Source organism: Nerophis ophidion, linkage group LG22 (genome assembly GCF_033978795.1).
Source record: "Nerophis ophidion isolate RoL-2023_Sa linkage group LG22, RoL_Noph_v1.0, whole genome shotgun sequence".
In the NCBI taxonomy this organism is placed as follows: domain Eukaryota; kingdom Metazoa; phylum Chordata; class Actinopteri; order Syngnathiformes; family Syngnathidae; genus Nerophis; species Nerophis ophidion.
This window is the reverse complement of record NC_084632.1, coordinates 15855718-15874258: the sequence shown is the minus strand read 5'-3', so window position 1 is coordinate 15874258 and position 18541 is coordinate 15855718. Positions and strand designations below refer to the sequence as shown.

General features: G+C 36.6%; 1 protein-coding gene across 1 annotated transcript; it reads right to left on the bottom strand.

Annotated features, from left to right (window-relative positions):
- Positions 1–4977: 4977 nt before the first annotated feature.
- Positions 4978–17775, bottom strand: lim2.2 (lens intrinsic membrane protein 2.2). Its single transcript, XM_061884024.1, has 5 exons — positions 17449–17775; positions 14486–14680; positions 12160–12300; positions 7064–7198; positions 4978–5118 (listed from the first exon to the last, which is right to left on the bottom strand). Exons 1-5 carry the CDS (start codon positions 17654–17656, stop codon positions 5048–5050), a joined length of 750 nt encoding a protein of 249 aa, XP_061740008.1. The 5' UTR covers positions 17657–17775; the 3' UTR covers positions 4978–5047.
- Positions 17776–18541: the final 766 nt, after the last annotated feature.

Sequence of the window (18541 nt, the reverse complement as noted above, 5' to 3'; positions counted from 1 at the left end):
ACCAACTAGATTAATAAACTTCATGCATTTAGACATGCGGTCAAAACCAAAACATTCCGTATCCAAGCACAGAACAAGAACATCATGAAGACTTTAAGCTCTGTTCACTTCACTGAAAGGCAGTGCAAAGATAAGATAATATTTGTTTATCTTTGTCTATTAAGCAGTTACTGTACGCCTGTATAGAAACTCTAGCCCAGACCACGCCCCCTGCTCCCCAGACTTCATTTGATTGGTCGCTGCAAAGTCACAACTATACTTTTAATAGATTACGTGCATAACTTTCAAAATGACCTAAATCTGTAATTTTTCTACCAGAGATCTCTATGATGAGCTCTATCACAACTACAGAATGGCAGCCAAACGTAGCTATGCCTCCAATCTATACATTATAATTCTATGCAGTCATTATGTTATAAACCACACACACACACACACACACACACACACTTGCCAACCCTCCCGGATTTTCCGGGAGACTCCCGAAATTCAGCGCCTCTCCCGAAAACCTCCAGGGACAAATTTTCTCCCCAAAATCTCCCAAAATTCAGGCGGAGCTGGGGGCCACACCCACTCCAGCTCTATGCGGACATGATTGACGTGTTGACAGCCTGTTTTCACATCCGCTTTCCCACAATATAAACAGCCAGCCTGCCCAATGACGTTATAACTGTAGAATGATCGAGGCTGAGTTCTTGGTTTCTTATGTGGGTTTATTGTCAGGCAGTCTTATGAATATCCTCCCAGTGCAGTAACAACACACAACAGCAGCAGTCACGTTTTCGTCTACCGTAAAGCAGTTTGTCTGCCGTAAACAGCAATGTTGTGACACTCTTAAACAGGACATTACTGCCATGCATATGTGACAATAACATCTACGGCTTTTAGAGCAGTGGTTCTCAACCTTTTTTCAGTTATACCCCCTGTGAACATTTTTGTAATTCAAGTACCCCCTAATCAGAGCAATGCATTTTTGGTTGGAAAAAAAAAAGATAAAGAAGTAAAATACAGCACTATGTCATCAGTTTCAAATTTATTAAATTGTATAACAGTGCAAAATATTTCTCATTTGTCATTTGTCTTTCTTGAACTATTTGGAAAAAAAGATATAAAAATAACTAAAAACTTATTTGAAAATAAATGTGATTCAATTATAAATAAAGATTTCTACAAATACTGCGATGAGGTAGCCACTTGTCCGGGGTGTACACTGCCTTCCGCCCGAAATAGGCAACAGTGCCCCCAAAGGGACTGAGCAGTGGGAAAATGGATGGATGGATAACTGTAACTGTACTCCTCCCCTCTTAACCACGCCCCCAACAACGCCCAATATTGTGATAAAAGTCATAATTATATGACAAGTGTCACCATCCTGCATTAAAAAGTAACAATTTTACATAAAAATTTGAAAATTCTACGAAAAAATATTGCAATATTACAGAAACAGAAAGAATATGAGAAATTGTTCCAAATTGTATAAGAAAAAAGTCGACATATTGTGAGAAAAAGACTGCTTTTAGTAAAAAAAAAAAAATTGGGGAATTTTTTGTTTGTAATTGATGTTTAATATTCATTATTTACTTCAAGTTATTACATATACATTTTAAAAAAAAATACATTTTGGCTAAAGGGGCCGCATTTCAATTTCTTACACACACTTGTTATTACATATGTTGGCCAGATTTGAAAAATCCTTCCTTTTTGGGACCACCCTCATTTTGATAGATTTCACCACCAGGGGTGCAAATGAGACATTCACAAATGATACATGCAATAGTTTTTCCGTATTAGGACCATGATTTATGTCCTAACTTGTTCACCGGTCCTCATATGGAAGGTACCTTTCCTTGTTGATGTCTCATCAAGAACACACACACCAGAATGACGTTTTCACAATATAAAGTGTTTATTTGGCAACAGGTTCAGTGGGCAAATAGTGTTAAAACAGCATTACAGCTTCTGAAGAAGAACCCGCGTTTTCACAACAAAGGGCCACGTAGGGGCAGAGGTGGGTAGTAACGCGCTACATTTACTCCGTTACATCTACTTGACTAACTTTTGGGATAAATTGTACTTCTAAGAGTAGTTTTTATGCAACATACTTTTACTTTTACTTGAGTATATTTATGGAGAAGAAACGCTACTTTTACTCCGTTCCATTTATCTACATTCAGCTCGCTACTCGCTACTGATTTTTATCGATCTGTCAATGCATGCTTTGTTTTGTTTTGTCAGACAGACCTTCAAAGTAGGATCTATCGCATGCCACTGTTTCACCAATCAAATGCAGTCACTGGTAAGGTTTGACTCTATTTCACCAATCAAATGCAGTCACTGGTGACGTTTGACTCCGTTTCACTATATATATATATATATATATATAGTGAACTCATTTTAGCTCAGGGGCCACATAGAGGAAAATCTGTGCAGACGGACTATTATATTCATGGCATTAAAACAAAAAAACGAAGACAACTTCAGAATGTTTTCTTTGTCTTACTTTGGCCAAAAATAAAACAAACACATTCTGAAAATAATACAATAAAAATATGGAAGAAAAAAAAACACCGGCAGCGGAGGAAAGAAGAAAGTGAATGAATGATTATAACTGAATACATTTACATTTTGATTGAATGATTGATACTTTTATTAGTAGATTGCACAGTTCAGTACATATTCCGTACAGTTGACCACTAAATGGTAACACCCAAATAAGTTTTCCAACTTGTTCAAGTCGGGGTCCACGTTAATTAATTCATGGTACAAATATATACTATCAGTCATCACACAGGTTAATCATTATAGTATTTACATTTAATTATTTACATTATTTACAATCTGGGGATGGGATGAGGAGCTTTGGTTGATATCAGTACTTCAGTCATCAACAATTGCATCAACAGAGAAATGGACATTGAAACAGTGTAGGTCTTACTTGGTAGGATATGTACAGCGAACATAGTGAGTTCAGATAGCATAAGAACAAGCGTATACAATAGAATTACATTTTATTATTTACATTAGGTTGTTTACAATCTGGGGAGATGGGATGTGAATGGGGATGGTATAAGTAAAGGGTTGAAGTTTCCTGGTGGTGTTGTTTTAGAGCGGTTTTGAAGGAGGATAGAGATGTATGAGGGGCCGTTAGGGACATTATTCAGAATTATGTAAGAGCATTTCAGTAGTGTATGTAAGAGCATTTCAGTTGTTTATGTGAGAGCATTTCAGTAGTGTATGTAAGAGATAATTCTGAATAATGTCCCTGAGGGCCCCTCATAGGGATGCACTTACTTTTACACCTGTTGGGAGTGCATTCCATATCGATGTGGCATAGAAAGAGAATGAGTTAAGATCTTTGTTAGATCGGAATCTGGGTTTAACGTGGTTTGTGGAGCTCCCAAACATCCATCCATCCATCCATCTTCTACCGCTTATTCCCTTTCGGGGTCGCGGGGGGCGCTGGCGCCTATCTCAGCTACAATCGGGCGGAAGGCGGGGTACACCCTGGACAAGTCGCCACCTCATCGCAGGGCCAACACAGATAGACAGACAACATTCACACTCACATTCACACACTAGGGCCAATTTTAGTGTTGCCAATCAACCTATCCCCAGGTGCATGTCTTTGGAGGTGGGAGGAAGCCGGAGTACCCGGAGGGAACCCACGCATTCACGGGGAGAACATGCAAACTCCACACAGAAAGATCCCGAGCCTGGATTTGAACCCAGGACTGCAGGAACTTCGTATTGTGAGGCAGACGCACTAACCCCTCTGCCACCGTGAAGCCCGCTCCCAAACATATGCATAAAAATTAGTTTTCTATTGTATTATTGTTTTTAATGAATTAAGTAACATTTATGACAACCTTTTTCCAAAACTCAGTATAGAATGTGAGATATAACAGGATAATGCATACGTTTATATTTTGTTTTCAAAACACTTACAAGAAACGTGGCACCCCAACATTTTACTGGGGACCCCATTTTTATGGCTTGATGGGGTCTCTGGGACCCCATTTTTATGACTCGATGGGACCCCATTTTGAAAATTCCGAGCACCAACACTCCGCCAGCGTGCAAAACAGCAGCAGGCGGCTGTGGCCTGCGGGCCGGTTCTAATACTAATAAAATATCATTAATTGGCGGGTCGGACGTGGCCCGCGGGCCTTGACTTTGACAGCCCTGTACTAAAGCGTGCAGTTGGCAATTAAATGGTATTCAATAGTATTAATATCATGGAAAACAAGTCTAACCTAGCCCTGAACGTGGATGTTCATCATCACTACAATTTGTATTTGGTGTGATGGCGACTGCAATGTTGTCAACTCTTCACCACATCTTTGCAAGACAGCGGTTCATTTTCCCTCAGCGACCGATGGGGGCAAAAGTGGCGCACTGCGAGAGAAATCAGCGAAAGCAGCCAGAAGAAGAAGAAGAAGAGACTTTGCAGCGACCAACAAATGAGATCCGGGGAGCGGGGGGCGTGGTTATCCTTGCTCTAAACTCGCCTAACTGTACGCCCTATGCTGCCCTCTAGTGAGGCTGACGTTTAAAAGCACTACATTTCCATCTAGCGGACGAATTTACGCACTGCAATGAAGGCATCACAGGAAAGGTGAACGAGATGAATAAAGAAGTTGTTTGTGAGCAGAAAGCAAGATGAATAATTACACATTAATTATGACAGTTTTATGATTTGTTTATAACTACACATTCATTTAGACAATTTTATGATTTTTTTGTAATTATATTTCACCACATATTGCAAGGGTGTGGCCATAGCTGTAATACTTCAGCTAGGCAGTGGAGGGCATTATTCCTTGCACTGTTGCCTATGCCATTTAATATTTATTCTAACAGTCATTCAACTAAAACAATTCTCATATTTTCCTAACATTTGGCAATTTTCTGGATGTGAAATATTTAAGAAACAATTGAAACAATATTCATTTTATATAAGAAGAAAGTCACACAAAATCTGATTTATGATTTGTCTTTATTCTGGAGACAGACGAGCGGCATTTGAATCGCAGCAGCCTGCTGATGTTCAGCTGTCAGGGACGTTGGAGGGAGAAGGTTCTGCAGTTGTTCTCTGGTAAGCGCACAACTGAAACACGCCTGAGACACACAGGAAGTCCATATTAGGCATAATTAATTCATGACAGTGTACAGAATATACTGTAAATGCAGCCTGCATTGATTAATGATCAGTCATTTTCTTTACATGTAAATTGAAGTGTATGTATATATATATATATACATACACACATATATATATATATATATATATATATATATATATATATATATATATATATATATATATATATATATATATATATATATATATATATATATATATATATATATACACACACACACATACATGTATATTTACGTACATATGTATGTATGTGTATATATATATATATACATATATACACATATATACATATATACATGTATATTTCCATACATATGTATGTATATGTATATACATATATATATACATATATACACATATATACATGTATATTTACATACATATGTATGTGTGTGTGTATATATATACATATATACATATATATATTCACATATATAATACATAAATATATACTATATACGTGCAAAATACTTCTGATTGTGACATATACACATATATACATACATATAGAGACACACATATACATGTATATTTACATACATATATATATCTACATATAGATATACATACATATATTCACACATATAAATGTACATATATATGTCAATATATATATATATTGACATATATAAATGTATATATATATATATACATATACATATACATATATACGTGTAAAATACTTCTGCTTCTGATATATACCCATATATACACATATACACACACACGTGTATATATACTGTACATATATATATATACATATATATATATATATATATATACATATATAAATATACACATATATGTATATATACATACATATATATCTATATATACATATATTCATATATACATAGATATATATGCATGTATAACTATATATATATACATATATATATACATATATATGCATGTATAACTATATATATAACTATATATATATATAACTATATATATGTATATATATATATATATATATATATATATATATATATATATATATATATATATATATATATATATATATATACATATATATGATTGAAATAATATGTGAATTAATTGTATAAATACACACTTATTTACCAAATATTTGCTGGAATTCTTTATTAAGAAAAACGTCCTAATAATGTCTTATTTGTATGCCCTTTTAGTATGGAGGGTCAAATGGGACAACAGTTAATAAATAAATTTTAAAATAATTAACTAAATTTGTAGTGAACTTACTATGATTGAAATTAAATAAATACATTTTTCAACAAATAAATAAATAATGTAATATTAAACATTATACATCCATGTAGGGCTGACAAACAGGTTCATGAAAATATTGAAATCAATCTTTAAATTATGAAATGATTAATCAAATCATGAAATAAGGAAATAAATAATAAAAATAAAAATCATCATCATCATCAACAAACTTTATTTCGCACACAAACCTAGCCCATAGTACTGTAAAAATGGTAAAGAGGGAAATAAACAGCACCATAAAATAAAATTAAAAAGATTGAAATGATCATTACTTAATTAAATTAATAAAATGTATATTAATTAGTTTAAAAAAAAGAAAATAAATAATTAAATTATAAAGTTAGTTATTGTGATTTTACACTAAATAAATGAACAACATATTTCATAACACATTAATGTATTTATTAATTTATAATCAGACATTAAATCAATTGTTTTAAAAAATATGTATTTATTTAATTCTGTCCCATTTGGCCACACTATAGTTTGGAAAGCAAAACAGTGCCGCCAAGTGGCCACAAGACGCACATCATGGCCCACTCCTGTGAGGTTGTACTAACACTATAAACACAAACAATGCATCAATGTAAATGTTGTATTCTTCCACAATAAACGTCACAAACTTTGATGAATATTGGAAAATACCTGCAGCAAAAACCAGGATGATAGCCACCCAGCCGATAATGTAGGACCAGGAGAACCGCCAGTCCAGGAAGCGTTTGCCGAAGAAAGTGACGGTCACGCCGGTGTAGATAGAGAGAGCCAGCAGAGCAAGGAAACCTGACAATAGACAGTTGAATATCCATATTTTCTGTCAAACCATTAAAAAAAACAAAAACCGATTAATCACTCTTTGAAATTTTGATTAATCACAAATAATCCCAGTAAATTACAATCTTTAAAGTAGTAGTAGAGTGGAAAAACAAGTCGCCTCTTCATTGAAGCTACAACTAAATATGTCTGATTTATGACAGCAAAAGACTTCCAATGTTTGCGAATAAATTTATATGATCAAAATAGTATTGATCTCGCAGATTCCTGAGACATTTTGAGAGATAATGAGGAAGCCATGAATTGATTAACGTGGACCCCGACCTAAACAAGTTCAAAAACTTATTCGGGTGTTACCATTTAGTGGTCAATTGTACAGAATATGTACTGTACTGTGCAATCTAATAATAAAAGTTTCAATCAATCTAAAACCAGCGACGTGATCGTGTGACGTCAAGGAAAAACAGATCCCTTCCCCATCAACAACAATGCTAATCCAGCAGACTTTGTGAGAGCCAAAAACGATTACTTTGGAAAAATTATATTCCAGGATCTTATATTTTTGAGCCCGAACACAAAGAGGATGACTAATATAATTGTTGATGACTGAAGTGCTGATATCAACCAAACCTAACCCCTCCACATCTCACCCCCCAGATTGTAAATAATGTAAATAATTCAATGAACACCAATGTACAATGGTGTTCTTGGGATGCAACTCAGTATTCTTCTTCCTCCAAACACGACAAGTTGAGTTTATACCAAAATGGATACATGGATCATACAGCAGAGAATTGGGAGAATGTCATGTGGTCAGATGAAACCAAAATAGAACTTTTTGGTATAAACTCGTCGTGTTTGGAGGAAGAAGAATACTGAGTTGCATCCCAAGAACACCACATCTACTGTGAAGCATGGGGGTGGAAACATCATGCTTTGGGGCTGTTTTTCTGCTAAGGGGACAGGACGATTGATCCGTGTTAAGGAAAGAATGAATGGAGCTCATGTATCGTGAGATTTTGAGCCAAAACCTCCTTCCATCAGTGAGAGCTTTGAATGGTTGACAAAATACTTATTTTCCACCATAATTTACAAATAAATTCTTTAAAATTCCTAAAATGTGAATTCCCGGATTTTTCTTTGCACATTCTGTCTCTCACAGTTGAAGTGTACCTATGATGAAAATTACAGACCTCTGTCATCATTTTAAGTGGGAGAACTTGCACAATCGGTGGCTGACTAAATACTTTTTTGCCCCACTGTATATACTCTGATGATTAACTTTTGTGAGGACTGTATTATGCTGATAGTATATATTTGTACCATGAATTGATTAACATGGACCCTGACTTAAACGAGTTGAAAAACTTATTCGGGTGTTACCATTTAGTGGTCAATTGTACGGAATATGTACTGTACTGTGCAATTTACAAAAAAAAAATTCAATCAATCTATCAATGAAAAATCACTTTTAAAAGCTGACTACTACCCAGATTAAGTTTTATTGAAAAACTATATCCGCAGCATTGCTAGGTGCTAAACATACAAACTAACTATAAAAAAAAACACATTAATACAAACACTTACTATAATATTTCCACACTCACATAATTCCGATGAATATTCAATCATAATCCTCAAAAAAACTTCCTACCGGAAGTGTCTTTTTGTGTATTTTTTACTACCTCAGGGACTTAAAAGTTGACCAGCGTTTCTGTCCATGGCCACGTTTGTCTACTACCAGGTGAGAGATGCATGAATTATAATCTAGAATTGACGTTTAGCAACTTTGAGACAAAGCAAAAACTATCAATGCGCTGCTAAAATAGGATAAAAAGGCACTTTTAGTAACAATAGCACTCATATTTGGTTAATTTTCAGGTGACAACATGTAAACTGAGTTTTGTTGGCACTTTCCGGATGTTTTTAAAAAGTGTATAATGAGCGCAATAGAGGCAATTTATTTACAACTTTGAATGCATAAAAATTTTAATATATTTGTTCTTGTCTTCCAGAAGGACTGTGAATGATAAACAGCAAATCTATCTCTAGATCCGGTATTTCCAGTATGACTGATCTAATAATACGGTCAGCATGGAGAAATGTTAATCCTGTGACGTTAAATTTCCAAAAATAGCCCAAAGTATTCAGAGCGCAATATTCGAAATGGCTGGCAGAATTTGTGGCATTTTGTGATGTTCAAACAGTATTTTCACATACCTTGCGGATTGTAAAAACAATTGGATATGTTTAACGGAAACAATGACACACAAATAAACATATAAAGTCAAAATGTTCTGCCCTACTGGTACTTTAAAAAAGACACAATGTTTTTGTGAGAATGTGTTACTTGAACTAACTACAGTTATTTACGCTAAACTTGCTGATTGACTGAAACTTTTATTAGTAAATTGCACAGTACAGTACATATTCCGTACAATTGACCACTAAATGGTAACACCCCAATAAGTTTTTCAACTTGTTTAAGTCGGGATCCACGTTAATCAATTCATGGTAAAGTCAGGGTTTATTTTGACATTAAAGGCCTACTAAAACCCTCTACTACCGACCACGCAGTCTGATAGTTTATATATCAATGATGAAATATTAAAGGCCTACTGAAATGAGATTTTCTTATTTAAACGGGGATAGCAGGTCCATTCTATGTGTCATACTTGATAATTTTGCGATATTGCCATATTTTTGCTGAAAGGATTTAGTAGAGAACATCCACGATAAAGTTCGCAACTTTCGGTGCTAACAGAAAAGCCCTGCCTCTACCGGAAGTCGCAGACGATGACATCACATGTTGATGGCTCCTCACATCCTCACATTGTTTTTAATGGGACCCTCCAACAAAAAGTGCTATTCGGACCGAGAAAACGACAACTTCCCCATTAATTTGAGCAAGGATGAAAGATTCGTGTTTGAGGATATTGATAGCGACGGACTAGAAAAAAAAAAAAAAACGAGTTAAAAAAAAAAAAAACGCGATTGCATTGGGACGGATTCCGATGTTTTTAGACACATTTACTAGGATAATTCTGGGAAATCCCTTATCTTTCTATTGAGTTGCTAGTGTTTTAGTGAGTTTAACAGTACCTGATAGTCAGAGGTGTGTGTCCACGGGTGTCTTGACGCCAGTGTCTCAGGGAAGTCAACGGCAGCTTCATGGATGGCACAAACTCAGCTTTTCTCCGGTAAGAACTGAATTTTTAACCACAATTTTCTCACTGAAACCTGCTGGTTGACATTTGGTCAGGATCCATGTTTGCTTGATCGCTCTGATCCATAGTAAATTTTCACCTCAAGGAATTTTAAACAAGGAATCACCGTGTGTTTGTGTGGCTAAAGGCTAAAGCTTCCCAACTCCATCTTTCTACTTTGACTTCTCCAGTATTAATTGAACAAATTGCAAAAGATTCAGCAACACATATCTCCAAAATACTGTGTAATTATGCCGTTAAAGCAGACGACATTTAGCTGTGTGTGTGTGTAGCGCTCATACTTCCTAAAAACGCGTGACGTCTTGCGTACACGTCATCATTACACGACGTTTTCGAGACGAAACTCCCAGGAAATTTTAAATGGTAATTTAGTAAACTAAAAATGCTGTATTGGCATGTGTTGCAATGTTAATATTTCATCATTGATATATAAACTATCAGACTGCGTGGTCGGTAGTAGTGGGTTTCAGTAGGCCTTTAACATTGCAACGCGTGCCAATACTGCCTTTTTAGTTTACTAAATTATAATTTTAAATTTCCCGCGGAGTTTCTAGTTGAAAACGTCACGGAATGATGACGTGTGTTTGTGACTTTATTGGTTGGAGGGGACATATTAGCTCAGGACCAATAACGGGTAAAAGTCGTCTCTTTTCATCACATACTAACACAGTAATTTGGACATCTGTGTTGCTGAATCTTTTGCAATTGGTTCAATTAATAATGGAGACTATAAAGAAGAATGCTGTTGGTGGAAAGCGGTGGATTGCAGCTGCCTTTAGCACCGAGACACACCCTGTGTTTCTTTGTTTGTTGTGAAGCTTTAACACAGAGCGGTCAAGCGAACATGTTTCTCTACGTCAACCAGCATGTTTTTGGATGGGAAAATTGTGATATTAAGTCGGCTCTTACCGGAGACATCGGTGGATTATGCGTCCTCCTGCAGTAGCTGTCAGAAAAGGCAGCTGTGAGCTTGGCTCCTCGGCTTCTCTCTGAGACACTGGCGTGTTCACCGCAGCCATCCGACTTTGAGGTATGTCTTTACAATCTCACTAAAACACTATTAAAACAATAAGCAGATAAGGGATCTTCCAGAATTATCCTAGTAAATGTGTCTAATTACATCTGAAACGCTCACACTGCCGCCGCTTTTTTTTTCTACTTTTATATTTTTCTAGTCCTTCACTATCAATATCCTCATCCACAAATCTTTCATCCTCGCTCAAATTAATGGGGAAATTGTCGCTTTCTCGGTCCGAATTGCTCTTACTGCTGGTGGCTCACATTATAAACTGTGAGGATGAGAAGAGCCCTCACACCGGTGACGTCACGCGCACATACTTCCGGTAAAGGCAAGGCTTCTTTATTAGCAACCAAAAGTTGCGAACTTCATCGTGGATGTTCTCTACTAAATCCTTTCAGCAAAAATATGGCAATATCGCGAAATGATCAAGGATGACACATAGAATGGACCTGTTAGCCCCGTTTAAATAAGAAAATCTCATTTCAGTAGGCCTTTAAATATTTTTGCATGTGTGGTCAAAATAAATTGTATGATATATACATGATTAATGAGATAAATACGTTAAAAAAAATATTAACTTATTCTCTTCTTTGGGCCCTTTGCTCTCTTTTTTCACCTTATTATTGTTTTTCACATCACCCATGGTGTGAGCCTACATCACTAACCCATACGAGCTGGACCGAAGCAGTCTTGTGTTTTTGTCGGCGGTGGGGTGGAGGTACCTGAGAGAACCAGGGCGATGCCCCCCATGCGGACCCTCTTGTTCTTGGTCCCGTTGGTGAAAGCGCTCAGGCCGAGCACCACGCCAGCAAAACAGCTGAGCACGGCCAACAACATGAAGGCCCGGGTCGCGTCCCAGAATGCTGCGGGGTCACATGATCATGTAGAAGACATCCACTCTGAAATACTGAAGAAATAATCACTTGTGTCCGAATACAACATTTTCACTTCTGATACGATACCAATATTGGAGCCGATATTAACAAGTATCATACATTCTTTAGTTATTTTGTAGTGTGGAATGTTAGATCAATTGAAATTACTTAGAGCGTATGAAAAATAAAAGCGTCCATTTGTTTTTGGCCACTATAATTCATGAAGCTAAGCTCAGGTAAGTTGAATGATGCGGACACGTTTGTTACTGGATGCCTTGGAGACTTTTATGCAACAATAATTATTTGATACTTGTTTATATTGACACATTTGCTGTTTTAAACTGCAATATTCTTCAATTAAGGACACTTGTTGCGAATGTTTAGTTTGCTTGCTAATGGGTGCTGAGCTGTTGTGTAGCTGCTAGCTCCTAGTAGCCTACCATGTTTACCTTTTGTTAATGACCTGACTAAAATACAAGAAAAGTCCAACCTTTTTGTCATGTCTGTTGTTCATGTTTTTGTTTGGCCATGTGCTGTTTGTTTTTTGGACACTCCGTCCCTGTTTTTGCACTTCCTTGTTTGTTTTGTTTCCATGACTACCCATTAGTTTTCACCTGCCCTCATGTCACGCACCTGTCTCATGTTTTGCACTCGCACACTGTTTTCACTAATTATGCCTATTATTTAAACCGAAAGTTGCCAGGGATTCAGTCTAGCGACTTTACCTCTACTCACTTCATGCCATGCCATGCCTGTTACCCATACTGTCCATAGTTTCCCTCCTGCCCATGCCACGTTAGTTTTTGATTTTTATGTCAGTTATCGAGTTTTGCTTTTTGTCCATAGTTCTGCCTTTGTGCGAGTTTTTGTTTTCATTAGTGAAGTTTTGTACTTCCGCCCTTGTGCGCGCCTTTTGTTTATTCCTTTTATTAGTGTTAAAATAAAGATGTCTTACCTTTACGCCTTGCCCGCTCCAACTTTCCTTTGCCTTCCAAGAAAATAACAATCACAGCCCAGACATTGACACTTTTTTTGCATTTGAAGGACATTTAGATGTTAACTGGCTGTCCAGCTGTGCACAAGTAAACGCGCTGCAGGACTGCCTGTATCTGAGATTTTACATGCAAGCTGATATCATCCGATACTTGTTTTTTTGCCGATATCTCACAGATATCAATATCGGATCAGGACACCCCTGAAAGTAAACATCTGAATTTTATACATAATATAAATACAGTTGTACCTCAGGTTACATAAGAAATCCGTTCCAGACACCTAAAAATATTAACATCAAACATATTTGATGGGAAAATTATTTTAATTTTACATTAAGAAAAAAAAAAGTGAAATACATATAAATGAGTAATGAAATGGATAGGAATTATTTTTTAATTCAATGGCGTTTCTCACCTTCTTTATCAAAGTGCTGGCACTCACAACTTTTTTCGGCCCCACGGTGGCTTATTTTGCTCGATGAAAAAAGTCACTACTTTGTCTGCTCGATTCCACAGACAAACATACTAGCTTGTCACGCTACGATAACTGAGACAGTATATGAAAATATATATATAATATTTTGGCAATTTGGGGGGAAAAGTGAAGTGAATTCTATTTATATAGCGATTTTTTTTTTTGTGACTCAAAGCACTTTTACATAGTGAAACCCAACATCAAAGTCACATTTAAACCAGTGTGGGTGGCACTGGTAGCAGGTGGGTAAAGTGTCTTGCCCAAGGACACAATAGCAGTGACTAGGATGGCGGGGGCGGGGATCGAACCTGGAACCCTCAAGTTGCTGGCACAGCCACTCTAGCAACCGAGCTATAAATAATGCGGTTCATCCATCCATCCATTTTTCCCACCGCTTATTCCCTTTGAGGTTGCGAGGGGCGCTGGTGCCTATCTCAGCTACAATCGGGCGGAAGGCGGCGTACACCTGGACAAGTCGCAACCTCATCGCAGAAATACTGCGGTTATTTACAGTAATTAATACAAATATTACTATTATTTTGGAAAATAAGTATGTGAGTCTGAAAGGTCTAAACAAAAACATGCCAATATCGGTAAATACAGTACTTTATATATATATATATATATATATATATATATATATATATATACACACATAATATAAATGTTTCTCTAAATGGACACTGGGCTTCCCATCACCTACCTACGGTTATAGTGTGAGCGTGACATTTGTGGCTGATGCAGAACCTCCAAAGCCCTTGATTGGCCGAGCTGCCCGAGTAGCGATACTGCATCCAGAAGTCGGTCGCCGTGGAGACGATGAGGAGCACGAGGGCCGCCACGCCGCACAGCGTGCCTCCTCCTGCCAGAGTGTACAGCATGATGGAGAAGTATCCTCCTGACAGTAGAAGAAGGACATATTCATATGAAGATTACTTTTTTTTCGTTGATATTAATTATTTATCTTATTTATGTTTTCTATCACAAAATTAAGTACTCTATATTTTTAAAAGTAGTTTTTTCTGTGTTTTGAGCACATGGAAAACAAAGAAACAAATTCTACTGAATAAACAATACAAAGTGTTTTCAGCAAAATGTCTTGAGCTGTGGGACAATGATAGTGCATGATATGCTGTTCTGTGCGCCCTTTGTTTGCCACTAATCCGCTCCTCTGTGTGACACGCTGCCGATAGTAAACAAGTGAAGTGTCAGCACTGTAGCCGTCCAGCCAAACACGCACACGGGTGTCCCGACATGTATTTTGCAGTCCTGAACGAGTGCTCCAGAGGTTGTTCGGGTTCGAACCCGCGGACACACGAGCCAGTATGCGTTAACATTTACGCACTCTAAATTGCTGACCGATTTTCAAAGTATTTTGACGGCAAACATAACGTAATCAAATAGGCATGATTTGTAGTAATGTGAATAAATGGGAAAAATTCTAGAATAATTAGTGTTTTTGTGCAAAAATAAAGTGGTAACAGAATAAAATGAACATACTTTTCTTAAATAATAATATTTTTTGCTTAACCCAATCGGATGAAAATAAACACATTTGCCCTGTGGATTGTCTGACGATATAAATTCAGTAAGCAGCTTTATGATACAGGAGTTTCCAATTTTCGATAGCATGAGAGGGAACGGCTTAAATTTTTGAGATGATAATTTGTCATTAAATTAAAGCACAATGTCAGAATATAACAGTTATAAATACTCAGTGTTGAAGCAAATATTTATTGACTATTTGTGTGTGGAGTGTAGTGTCTATGCCATAAAGTGTAGTGTTTTTATGAAGGGTAGTGTCACTATTATTAAGTGTATTGTCAATATCATAAAGTGTAGTGTCCCGATCATAAAATGTAGTGTCAATCTCATAAAATGTAATGTCCCTATCATAAAGTGTAGTGTCAATATCATAAAGTGTAGTGTCGCTATCATAAAGTGTAGTCTTCTTATTAAAGTGTAGTGTCATGATCATAATGTGCATAATCCGTAATATAAAAAGTCAATTAGTGTAGTGTCACTGTTATAAAGTGTAGTGTCCCTATCATAAAGTGTAGTATCAATATCATTAAAAAGTCAATATCATCAAGTGTAGTGTACACGTCATAAATTGCTGTGTCAATATCATAAAGTTTAGTATCACTTTCATAAGGTGTAATGTCCCTATCATAAAGTGTAGTGTCACTATTGTAAAGTGTAATGTTCTTTCATAAAGTGTAGTGCCAGTATCATAACGTGCATAGTCCATATCATAAAAAGTCAATATCATGAAGTGTAGTGTCCATAATCATACATTGTTGTGTCAATATGATAAAGTGTCATAAAGTGTTCTGTCAGTATTATAAAGTGTAGTGTTCTTTTCATAAAGTGCAGTGTCATGATCATAACAAACATAGTCAATATCATAAAAAGTCAATATCATGAAATGTAGTGTCATGATCATAACGTGCATAGTCAATATCATAAAAAGTCAATATCATAAAGTGTAGTGTCCCTATCATAAAATGGAGTGCCAATATCACAACCCATGTAGTGTCAATATAGTAAAGTGAAATAAAGTGCAATGCCCCTATCATGAGTAGTGTCAATATCATAAAATGTAGTGTCACTATGATAAAGAGTAGTGTCAATATCACAAAGTGTGTAAAGTCCTTCACATAAAGTGTAGTGTCAATATAACAACCTGCGTAGTGTCAATATCATAAAGTGCAGTGTCACGATCATGCAATGTAATGTCCCTATTATAAAGAGTGGTGTCAATATCACAAGGTGTGTAAAGTCACTATCATAAAGTGTAGTGTCAATATCATAAAGTTTAGTGTCACTATCATAAAGTTTAAGTCTAACAACTTACATATACGAGTGTTTTCATTATTATAACAACAAGAGAGAGTTGCTGTATTTTATCTTTATAAAAGTGAGTTAGCAAAGCTAACAATAGTACACTAAGCTAGAAGCCTCTTAACCTACTGACCAGCGCAACTCTTAAGGCATTCGGTGTGTGATGTTTACTTTACCTTTTAACGTACTGCTAAGCTAGCTAGCATCCGTTACACAAACAAGCGACACCAAACTCATCAAATTAAAAGTGTAGATATGTTAGGTTCAGACTTTATGTTAGAATAATTGTTATCTAAGTTATCACAAAAAATTGGTGTTCCAATGAGTTCCCTGCGAAAAGCCAAAACATGTCTTTGAACCAAAAAAGAAGAAGGCTTGTAAAACTCCACCGTGTAGGGGGGGGAAGCAACATGAATATGTTCTGTTTCTTTTATGTATTGTAATCAACATAAAGATATTGTTTTGACTCAAGAACTACAAACGCGAGGAGGAAGCAGGACCAGACTCCCCTCCAGGCACTGCTTCTTTGAACTGTTTTACGACTTTTTCTGTCAACTGTTTACGAACTTTTCTTTTGAACTGTTCTGTAACCAAAGGCAACGCTGTTTACGACCTACGCCCCTTAGAAACAGCTGTTGCCATGTAATCATGGAAAGTCCACATAAAAAGAGGTGGCGTACAACCTGTGTCTAGGCGTCTCTCCTCAAATTGAGACAAATTTAATTCTGTCTCTGTTTAATTCCTTGCTTCTTGTCTTGTTTAATAGATGTCATCAGTGTTTGAACCTGACACTAACTTTAAAAAAGAAGTGTATTGTTTTACCTTCAGACTTGAGGCTCTTCACGACTTCAAAAGAGATGAGTGGAGTTCCCTGCTGAAAAGGTGGTGAAAACTGTAAATCCAACTCTCGCTGGCTTGATGTGTGCAGGATGGCCGGCAGGAAACAGCCAGCCCGTGATGCTTTTAAAGCCCCCCAAACGTCCACCGGCATTGTCCTCCTCACAAAGCAGCGAATGATCGAGCGCAGCATGGGAGTGATGACAGTCCCTCTTTTTTTACTCCCCGGTGGCCTCCATCGCTCCGACGAACTTCTTCATTCTTCCTCGTTGTGTGTTTTACGCCACAGAACCAGCGGCAGAACCCGAGCCCCCGCGGGGAAGTTCACGGGTGTCATCGTGTTCATTGAAGTTCAGTTGCAGCGCGGAACTGAGTTGACCTTTTGTCGGCTCCATCTTACTGTTAACCATGCATCGTGTCCAGGTCATCATAACACTGAATGTGTGAAGCAAATAGTGAGCACCACCCCATAAAGACACATCATAAACATGTTACACATGATGTGTGTCATGAAGAGTCCTTACCCGTATCACATGGATTATGGCTGACTGATCAACGAAAGCCCAAAGTTCATTTTTAGAAAATGTGAACATTGCATTAATAAATTAGGGCTGCCTAAATGAACACGATAAAAACATTTTTAATTTAACGGCAATATTTTTTTTTTGACGTGCGTCCTTAGTGATACTTGGCTCACATAGAAAGAACGTACATAGAGTCAATATCATTAAGCGTAGTGTCACTATCATAGTGTAGTGTCTCTATCATAAAGTGCAGTGTCAATATAGTAAAGTGTATTTTCCCTATCATAAAGTGTCGTCTCCCTGTCCTGAAGTGTTGTTTGAATATCATAAAATGTAGTGTCACTATCATAATCTTTATTGTTCTGTCATAAAAGGTAGTGTTCCTATAATAACATATTATTTTCCCTATCATAAAGTGTAGTGTCACTATCATAATCTTTATTGTTCTGTCATAAAAGGTAGTGTTCCTATAATAACATATTATTTTCCCTATCATAAAGTGTAGTGTCACTATCCTAAAGTGTAATGTCCCTATCAGAAAGTGTAGTATCCCT